Consider the following 10541-nt stretch of genomic DNA (forward strand, 5'->3'; position numbering starts at 1 on the left):
ATGGGCACCTATGAGACTTTTACCTTAGTGAAAGTTTTAAAAAGCTAAGATAAATGTTTTAAAAAGCTAATTCTGAGTGTATTGCCAAGTGTTAACTAGAAACTAGGGAAGCCAAGAAAATAGCTCAAAGTAAGGGGTCTGAACTAAAGTAGCAGCAGCAGAGGCTGGGAAGAGAGAAAGTATTTACAAGGCATTCAAGGTCAAGACAGACTGAGCTTCGGCAGAGATGAGGGCAGAAGGGAAAGGCGGAAGAGGACTTGGAGATCTCTGTCCTGGGTCCTGGGTAATGTGCTACCATCCACTGAGGGGAAAAATCAGAATGGTAAAGATGTGCAGAGGGTGGAGGGAGGGGAGTATGTGTTAGGCTTCAGATGGGAGAAGTCTGAGGTGCCCTTCTCTGTAAAGAGAATTTTATTTACTAATAGATGGATTCCAAATATAACCAGGGTTGGGCTACCACACAAAGATGAACACACATTAGAATACATAAGGCTCAGGCAAAGACAAAAAATTGGAGGTGCTGATTTGAGTGTATATAGAGGAAGAAAAATAAAAGTGAGTTCCAAGGTTCTAGGTTTGATTCTAGATTATAGTAAAGGGCTTTGTTTCCACATGTATCCTATTATTTAAGTTCTTCCAACACGTTACAATTTTTTGGCTATGCCTGTCTTCCTGGCCCTACTATGAGTTTCAGAGACCTGGCCTCTTCATCTTTGCATCTCCATGCCTGGCCTATGGCAGGTGCACAAATACAACACCAGATAACACCCTAGATACATACACAGTTCTTGTTATTTTGCTAAACAGAAGTTCTATTTAGCAAACTCAGCCTCATAAGGTTTAATATTTTAGCCACATAGGGCTACTTGCTGTTCTCTTTTTCACTGAATTTTTCTGCATTGTGCTTGTTTTATTGCCAATGGCTGGAGTGTCTTGCATTGCTACTGCTACTGAAATTCCATCCATTCCTTCAGGCTCAGCTCAAATGTTGTTTTCCCCACAAGATTTTCCCATGTGGCATGTCACTTTGCCCATAAAAAGAGTAGTGACTGATTTGTTAGATTTGGGAACAATTTCCAGAGCCTACCAAAGAGCCTGTGTGCTCAACATGCCAAGTCCAATATTTGCTTAATAGCACTGGGGTACAGCCTTAGGCGCAAAGAAGTTCTGTTTAACAATGACTAGATCAGATCTGTCTTCCTTACCTCTGAGAGAACTAAAACCAAACCATCTGCTGATCCTAAGTGTAAAAATCAGCGAGTCCATCAGATCAGTCAGCATGAGTGACAAGAACAGCTAGAGTCAAAAGCCAGATTTGGTTTGAAATTCGGGCAATCTGTTCAACTTTTCTGAGTCTTAAGATTCCTCACCTACAAAATGGGGTTGATGGCACTAACCCTGCAGGGTAGTGAAGACAAAAGAAAATGACTTTTCCAAAGTGGCCATTCAGGAAATGCTCTGCAATCAGAACAGCAGCTATTTTTATTGTCTGGGGCATTAATTTCAGATCTATGATAATTTATTAAAAAAAATCATACAGAACTGAAGAGTTTTGGAGGCGACTTAATTTAAACTCTCTACTTGATGCATAAATTTACTATACAAATTGAGTTCCTGCGTCCTTTCCTGAACAGGCGAACCAATGATTATAGCTACCTAACTTTCTAATGCATTTGGTTCAATAATCGGCTTTTATAAAATTTTGTTAGGTTTGCAAAGTGGCGGAAATTCACTAAATCCTTAAGTTTATATATTTTTAAACTTTGATTTTATATTGGAAGGTTTATATATTTAAATTAAGTTTTTACTTTTAACATAAGTTCCAACTTTTCAAAATGAAGCACGTGCCTTAGAGAAGGAGCCGTACTTCCTAGCAATGTCTGATGCCGAACCGCAAACACGGCTAGTTGTCTTTATCCATCCCAAAATATCAGATTACCCGAAACTGTAAATATCTTTCAAACTGATGATAAACTGCCAAGAAATCTTAATATTTTCCTAAAACAAGGCACAATTTTTACATGGATAGTATTATTTAACAAGGGTCTTTATTTCTAAAGAAACTATGACTTACAGTTTATCACACATGCTCAAGTAGTTGTAAGGTCCTCAACCTGAAGCCGTTGCCTGCAGACGTGAACCCAGGTGAAAGGCATCCACCTGCTGAAACACCTCCACCTGTGTACCCTCTTCAGCTTGCACATCCTCTTATTTCCTGATAAAAATCCTTCCTTGTTCCCATTACTCCCAACTGCTTTGAGGAGAATGAGATAGGATGTCCCTACCCACCATGAGGCCCAGCTGAGACAGGCTGGGATCTAGGACCCTTCACCTGAGTGCCTGCACCTGTACAAACATCTCCTCAAGCAACAGAATATAAAGGACTATAAGGGACTCAAAAATAACTTTATGCATGTGCAGGTGGGGTCAATTATGAACAATAAGCTAGAAAAAGGCCACAAACCGACAGCCATTTCTGAGGGGCTGGGAGAAAAAGCAGGGGCCTGCACACCAAGGGGGTGGGTGGACCACTGAAGTCCCACTCCAGCCAAACCCACCCATCGACCCCTAACCTTACCCCATCCAAAGGACCAGCTTGCCGCACCCTTCCCCTCCCACCCAGGGGCATAAGCAAGGACATCTGGTTCCTGTTTTCATTCCCGTGCGCTACAGCCCAAGTCCCAGAAAAGGCTCTCCCGGAATTCTCATCTGGCCTCTTATCAATTTCTATTGCTTAGAGAGTCCAGGGACCCAGGTGGGTAACACAACCAGGGAGGGCCAACCACATGACACTGAAGCCTGGCAGTGCTTGCTCCAATTTGCAACCCATTAACACGTCCTCTTACAAAAACGATGGCAAACTGCTTTAGCTACAACATAGACTACAGTTTTGGTTTTTTTTTTGAGAAACATCTGCGGCATAATGGAAGTGATTGCAAGGAGTCCCACCTCACTGTCTCTCATATGACTCAATCTACTGGTATCTTGATTTTCTCATCTGAAAAACAGGACTTCCCAAATCTGCTTGTGATAAGAAGTAAATGAGATAATGTATGTGAAAGCCCCTATAAAACTGTAAAGCCCCCATGTATGAAGTACCCATTTCAACAGAGAACTCGGATTTACTTATACCTTTTCTGCTCACAGGGAAATTCAACTATCAGTATGTACTAGTATAAAAAACAAGATATTCTTTTGGCTTTAAAAATATCTTTTTCTTAAGATAAAATTTATGAATGTATAAAAAAAGTTAAAGTTGAAGACTAGGCAAATCATTTGATGTGAAATTAGTATAATTTAAAATTTCTAGATTTTTTTGTTCCTCAGTTCAGTTCAGTCGCTCAGTCGTGTCCGACTCTTTGCGACCCCATGAATCACAGCACGCCAGGCCTCCCTGTCCATCACCATCTCCCGGAGTTCACTCAGACTCACGTCCATCGAGTCCGTGATGCCATCCAGCCATCTCATCCTCGGTCGTCCCCTTCTCCTCCTGCCCACAATCCCTCCCAGCATCAGAGTTTTTTCCAATGAGTCAGCTCTTCGCATGAGGTGGCCAAAGTACTGGAGTTTCAGCTTTAGCATCATTCCTTCCAAAGAAATCCCAGGGTTGATCTCCTTCAGAATGGACTGGTTGGATCTCCTTGCAGTCCAAGGGACTCTCAAGAGTCTTCTCCAACACCACAGTTCAAAAGCATCAATTCTTCGGGGCTCAGCTTTCTTCACAGTCCAACTCTCACATCCATACAAGACCACAGGAAAAACCATAGCTTTGACTAGACGGACCTTAGTCGGCAAAGTAATGTCTCTGCTTTTGAATATGCTATCTAGGTTGGTCGTAACTTTTCTTCCAAGGAGTAAGTGTCTTTTAATTTCATGGCTGCAGTCACCATCTGCAGTGATTCTGGAGCCCAAAAAAATAAAGTCTGACACTGTTTCCACTGTTTCTCCATCTATTTCCCATGAAGTGATGGGACCGGATGGCCATGATCTTCGTTTTCTGAATGTTGAGCTTTAGGCCAACTTTTTCACTCTCCTCTTTCACTTTCATCAAGAGGCTTTTTAGTTCCTCTTCACTTTCTGCCATAAGGGTGGTGTCATCTGCATATCTGAGGTTATTGATATTTCTCCTGGCAATCTTGATTCCAGCTTGTGTTTCTTCCAGTCCAGCGTTTCTCATGATGTACTCTGCATAGAAGTTAAATAAGCAGGGTGACAATAGACAGCCTTGACGTACTCCTTTTCCTATTTGGAACCAGTCTGTTGTTCCATGGCCAGTTCTAACTGTTGCTTCCTGACCTGCATACAGATTTCTCAAGAGGCAGGTTTGGTGGTCTGGTATTCCCATCTCTTTCAGAATTTTCCACAGTTTATTGTGATCCACACAGTCAAAGGCTTTGGCATAGTCAATAAAGCAGTAGTAGATGTTTTTCTGCAACTCTCTTACTTTTTCCATGATCCAGCAGATGTTGGCAATTTGATCTCTGGTTCCTCTGCCTTTTCTAAAACTAGCTTGAACGTCAGGGAGTTCACGTATTGCTGAAGGCTGGCTTGGAGAATTTTGAGCATTACTTTACTAGCATGTGACATGAGTGCAATTGTGAGGTAGTTTGAACATTCTTTGGCATTGCCTTTCTTTGGAATTGGAATGAAAACTGACCTTTTCCAGCCCCGTGGCCACTGCTGAGTTTTCCAAATTTGCTGGCATATTGAATGCAGCACTTTCACAGCATCATCTTTCAGGATTTAAAACAGCTCAATTGGAATTCCATCACCTCCACTAGCTTTGTTCGTAGTGATGCTTCTTAAGGCCCACTTGACTTCACATGCTAAGATGTCTGGTTCTAGATTAGTGATCACATCATCATGACTATCTGGGTCATGAAGATCTTTTTTGTACAGTTCTTCTGTGTATTCTTGCCACCTCTTCTTAATATCTTCTGCTTCTATTAGGTCCATACCATTTCTGTCCTCTATTGAGCCCATTTTGCATGAAATGTTCCCTTGGTATCTCTAATTTTCTTGAAGAGATCTCTAGTCTTTCCCTTTCTGTTCTTTTCCTCTATTTCTTTGCATTGATTGCTGAAGAAGGCTTTCTTATCTCTTCTTGCTATTCTTTGGAACTCTGCATTTAGATGCCTATATCTTTCCTTTTCTCCTTTGCTTTTTGCCTCTCTCCTCTTCACAGCTATTTGTAAGGCCTCCCCAGACAGCCATTTTGCTTTTTTGCATTTCTTTTCCATGGGGATGGTCTTGATCCCTGTCTCATGCACAATGTCACGGACTTCATTCCATAGTTCATCAGGCACTCTATCTATCAGATCTAGGCCCTTAAATCTATTTCTCACTTCCAGTGTATAATCATAAGGGATTTGATTGAGGTCATACCTGAATGGTCTAGCAGTTTTCCCTACTTTCTTCAATTTAAGTCTGAATTTGGTAATAAGGAGTTCATGATCTGAGCCACAGTCAGCTCCTGGTCTTGTTTTTGTTGACTGTATAGAGCTTCTCCATCTTTGGCTGCAAAGAATATAATCAATCTGATTTCCGTGTCGACCATCTGGTGATGTCCATGTGTAGAGTCTTCTCTTGTGTTGTTGGAAGAGGGTGTTTGCTATGAGCAGTGCATTTTCTTGGCAAAACTCTATTCCAAGGCCAAATTTGCCTGTTACTCCAGGTGTTTCTTGACTTCCTACTTTTGCATTCCAGTCCCCTATAATGAAAAGGACATCTTTTTTGGGTGTTAGTTCTAAAAGGTCTTATAGGTCTTCATAAAACTGTTCAACTTCAGCTTCTTCAGCATTACTGGTTGGGGCATAGACTTGGATTACTGTGATATTGAATGGTTTGCTTTGGAGACAAACAGAGATCATTCTGTCATTTTTGAGATTGCATCCAAGTACTGCATTTCGGACTCTCTTGTTGACCATGATGGCTATTCCATTTCTTCTGAGGGATTCCTGCCCACAGTAGTAGATATAAAGGTCATCTGAGTTAAATTCACCCATTCCAGTCCATTTTAGTTCGCTGATTGCTAGAATGTCGACATTCACCCTTGCCGTCTCGTTTGACCACTTCCAATTTGCCTTGATTCCTACACTATGAATAAAAGCTCCATGGAAGTCAACTCCTTGAAAAAATTCTTGGAACCCAAGGTCATGTCTCCTGTACCTCGAATCGTTACTGTGGTTTACATTGGCACATGTCCTGACTCAAAAGAAAGGTAACAAGCCTCAGGAATAACGAGTCAAGTTTCAAGCAATAAAAGAAAATTTTACATCATATATTTACCCACATTTAGGCTACTATGGACTCTGCTGGAGACATGAAAGAATGCAGTATTTCTTAAAATAATCAATATTACATCCTCTCATTAGTAGGGAATCAATACTGATCATTTAAAATGTCTTTTCAAAAAAACCACTTCACTGAAAGCTTTATATTTCTATAAAATAATGGGAATGCCTGCAAAAACTTGATTTCTTTGAACAGTTAGCGCTTCACACCTCTTCAACATTTTCACTAAATGAAAGGCCAGAGTACAAAATGAATAGACCTTTGTTTTTCATACCACATCATTAAAGGATAACGAGTAATTTTAAAGTTCTACATCAGCATGAGATCAATTCCTTATATCAGAGTCAACACCTAGAAAAAGAGGCTACTTTTCTTACTACTGAATTACACAAAAACACACTTCATTCTGTCAAAACTACAACATTCAGGCAAAATTGATAAACCTTAAACAGAAACTGCTTCTAATACAAAACAGAACTTTCACTTCCTGAGACATCTAAACAGTTCCCTGGTCTTTTGCAATGAGGTTTTCTACTTCTGCAACAGACAGAAACACATTTTGAAGTTGTGCAGGTTTTCCTGTTTTTGCGATTTGGTTACATGTAAAATACCATTCACTTAGCCTACCCAAAGCATTACAGTATTACAGTCTCTCAATGCATGCCCTAAGTCAAGCACAGCTTTTATGCTACAGATGTGCTGTTAATTTATTTAATTTTCTCAACAACTCCGTGAGGTAATCAGAGATTTGGTAACTCAGTCAAGTACATATAAAGTGAAGTAGCTCAGTTGTGTCCGACTCTGCGACCCCATGGACTGCAGCCCACTAGGCTCCTCCATCCATGGAATTTTCTAGGCAAGAATACTGGAGTGGGTAGCCATTTTCTTCTCCAGGGGATCATCCCGACACAGGGATAGAACCCAGGTCTCCCCCATTGCGGGTAAAGGCTTTACTGTCTGAGCTACCAGGGAATCCAGTAAGTAAAGAGCCAAGGCTCAATCACAGACTGACTGACTGCTAAGTCCATGTTCTTAACCACTGTGTTACACTTCTCCGTGAAGAAAAGGGAACCAAAAAGAAACAAATACATTCATTTTCTTTTTCAGTTTTGGGCTCTTATATCAAGTACCTATCTAACTGTATTGTTCTGTGCTTCTGGAGTTATTGCTTATGTAAAGAAATTCATATAAGATATGTAAAAGATGTCATAACCTTCAAGCAAATGAACACAACTTTCAGACAAACTGATTTTATAATAGAGGTTAAAATGAAAGTTGATTTAACCTCCCTGGTTCCTGGAGGGATTGTCACAACACCTGGTAGGGAGCAAATCAATTGTTTTCCGATTAAATCATCTATTACCAGTCTACAAGACAGCGCTTGCCACCTGAAGACATTTTTCAGTTGTGTAATGTGTGTTTTCCCTTCTGTGGAATGAAGCCAGACAACCAAACAATGGGGAGTCCTAGTTTTCCTTCCTCGAGAAATCAGTTACTTCAGAATGTCTGGAATTTTCACCAATTAGAATACCTAGATGAGTCAGGAGCTGTCTTCTTTTGTCATAGAGTGCACAGGATCCAGTTAATTAGTGCCTAGCAGAGGGAAGTAAAGCTTGGCCCTGGAAGACATTCTTCCTTTTCCCATGTGGAATAAATAAGACACTTTTAAGGTCAGTTTCTTTGCCAAAAAACGATTTCTAAAGATTACCTTAATATTTGTAAGGCGGCTTGTTTTTAACGTTGTAATCACTGTTACAAGACCTTTTTCCAAGACCCTCAAATGAAGGCTGTTATAACTGTCAGGCCCATTCCCTTTTAAAACATGGTGAGATTTTGCAAACTTGATAGATGTCTGCAACAGCTGCTAACACTTATCACATGCTGTGTGCCAGGACCAGTGGTTTGACCTGTACAGCCCCTGCACCTTCTCGACACCCCCATGAGGGAGGTACTGTCACTATACTGATATTATGGGTGGGAAATGTGAAGCTGGGGAGACTAAGTCACCGTCCAAAGGCGCACAGAGCAAGCAGAGTGGGGATCTGAGCTCGGGTCGGACCCCAAAGCCAGTGCTGCTGACAATTTCTTCAAACTGTTCTCAGAGAAAAAGTCGGTCCCCAAACCTCTACTGTTCCCCCGTCGGTCAGCAGTAAAAAAAAAAAAAAAAAAAAAAAAAGGAAGGAAAAAAAGAAAGAAAGAAAAATCCGCCTGCACGGAGATGCTGGTTCAATCCCTGGTCGGGAAGATCCCTGCAGAAGGAAATGGCAATACCCCACTCCACTTTTCTTGGCTGGGAAATCTCATGGACAAGAGGAGCCTGGTGGGCTACAGTCCATGGGGTCGCAAAAGAGTTGGACATGATTTACGACTAAACAACAAAACCTATCACTTTGTGACCCCTCTTCAACGTACAAGACGTAAAGTATCCCAACAGCCTTCACCTTTTGCGATTTTAAAAACAGACCAAATTCTAAGCTCTCCCTACCCCTACAAAACAACGAGATGGGGAAGAAAAGGCAAGGGCTGTATCACGGCGTAGAAAGAGTCAGACAAGGGCCCAGAGTCCACAAGTGAAACCGATCTGAACTTTAAAAAAGCACACGGACCTAAATATTTCAGAACGCAAACAGCACAAACCCAAGAAATCGCAACTGAAGTCAGCAGAAAGCGGCTGACGGAAACTGGCCCAGGGCTGGTGCGAAAGAAGCTGTTACGCCCGGGGTTCTGCGCTCCTCTATTGCAGCCAGAGGGAGAAGCAGGAAGCCCCAAGTTCGCAGGCAAAACCAAAGCTGACTCCACACCTGTGCTGACTTCAGACTCGCTGCCGCGGGGAAAGATTCGCAGCGTGGTTCCCACGCCACCTCGTTAAGTTACCGTACAGGGGACCACAGAGGCTGAAACGCCCGCAGCAAAAAAGAGGAAGGGGTCTAGCTTCTGGCGGCAGCCTTTCTCATGGCCGCTACCACGGCTCTGGGGGAAGCCGCGCGTGGACTCGTGGCCGGGGGGCCCCGCCGCCCTAATCGCCGCCCGCACCCACGTCTGTACCCGGGCCCGACGCGCTATCTGCCCCCGCGCCGGCCGGCCTCCCGCACTTATCTGCGCGCGCCCGCCGGCCTCACCTGCCCAACTCCCGGCCGGGGGTCAGGGTGTAGGCGTCCTGAAAGGGCTCGGTGCGCACAGCGGTGCGGATCTCCGTCAGCAGCCCGCGGGCCTGGGTCGGGGGCGGCGGCCGGCGCGGCGTGCCCAGACCCCGGCCAGGCCAACCCGAACCGGAGGCGGCGGCCGGGGAAGAGCCGCCGCTGCCCGGCTTCTCGAGAGGAATCATGGCGCTCGGGCGTGCTTTTCTTGCCTGCCACCCGGCTCGCTCGGAGCTCCCGGCGGGTAACGGCCCCGCCTCCAGCTGCCCTGAGCCGGCGCGAGGATGCCAACCGCTCTGCCCCGAGCTGCGCACAGACTGCTGCCGGCTGCTTCCAGGCCGCCTGGCCCCGCCCCACGTCCGGCCCCGCCTCTCCCCTGCCCCCCGGGGGCTCCCGTGGGTTCCTGAGCGCCGCGTGCCTCGCGCGCGCCCTCTGCAGCTGAGGGGGAGAAGGTGCAGCCTGGTGGGGGGCCCGGCGGCCTGCCCCGACAATCTGCAGGCGACCCACAGCACCACCCTTCTGACTGGAGGACCCGCTGCGTCAGCCAGTTACGCACCTGCTAAGCATCTTGAATGTTGCAAATCTGAGCCCTCAGTTCAGTTCAGTTCAGTCGCTCAGTCGTGTCCGACTCTTTGCGACCCCATGAGTCGCAGCACGCCAGGCCTCCCTGTTCATCACTATCTCCCGGAACCCTACATTAATGAAAACGCGTAGGAGCTACCAGCCAGAGCTTCACGATCCCTTCCCTTGGGCGGGTCAGGAGAGGTGATGATCAGGGCTGATCAGGGCTGCTGTACAGCACGTGGAAGTTGCCTGGGGCATCTGGTACATTCCCACACTGAGAGGAGGACATGAAGGCAAGAGATGGGTAAATATTTTTAAATCCGCATACCAGCCCTACTGTCTTCTCTATATTTAACTTTCAAGGTGCTCTCATCCGGTCTTGAGGTTTTAATTACATCCGTATGCTCACGACTACAAAAATTTTTATCTCTAGTTTCCAACCATTCTCTGAGCTTCACACTTATATATTGAAGTATACATTTGGCATGACCAGTTGGATAACAAATTAGCATCTCAAATTTAACGAGCAGAAGTCATCTCCTGATC

At 44.4% G+C, this 10541-nt stretch overlaps 1 protein-coding gene across 1 annotated transcript in view; it reads right to left on the reverse strand.

Annotated features, from left to right (window-relative positions):
• Positions 1-9775, reverse strand: part of STK17A (serine/threonine kinase 17a) — a 40718-nt gene extending 30943 nt beyond the window's left edge. Inside the window, exon 1 of the mRNA XM_040260568.1 lies at positions 9414-9775. Coding sequence (XP_040116502.1) covers positions 9414-9619 — 206 coding nt within the window. The 5' untranslated portion in view covers positions 9620-9775. The remainder of the gene's footprint in view (positions 1-9413) is intronic.
• Between the last annotated feature and the right edge of the window lie 766 nt (positions 9776-10541).

The sequence above is a fragment of the Oryx dammah genome, unplaced genomic scaffold (assembly GCF_014754425.2).
Source record: "Oryx dammah isolate SB20612 unplaced genomic scaffold, SCBI_Odam_1.1 HiC_scaffold_18, whole genome shotgun sequence".
Classification (NCBI taxonomy): domain Eukaryota; kingdom Metazoa; phylum Chordata; class Mammalia; order Artiodactyla; family Bovidae; genus Oryx; species Oryx dammah.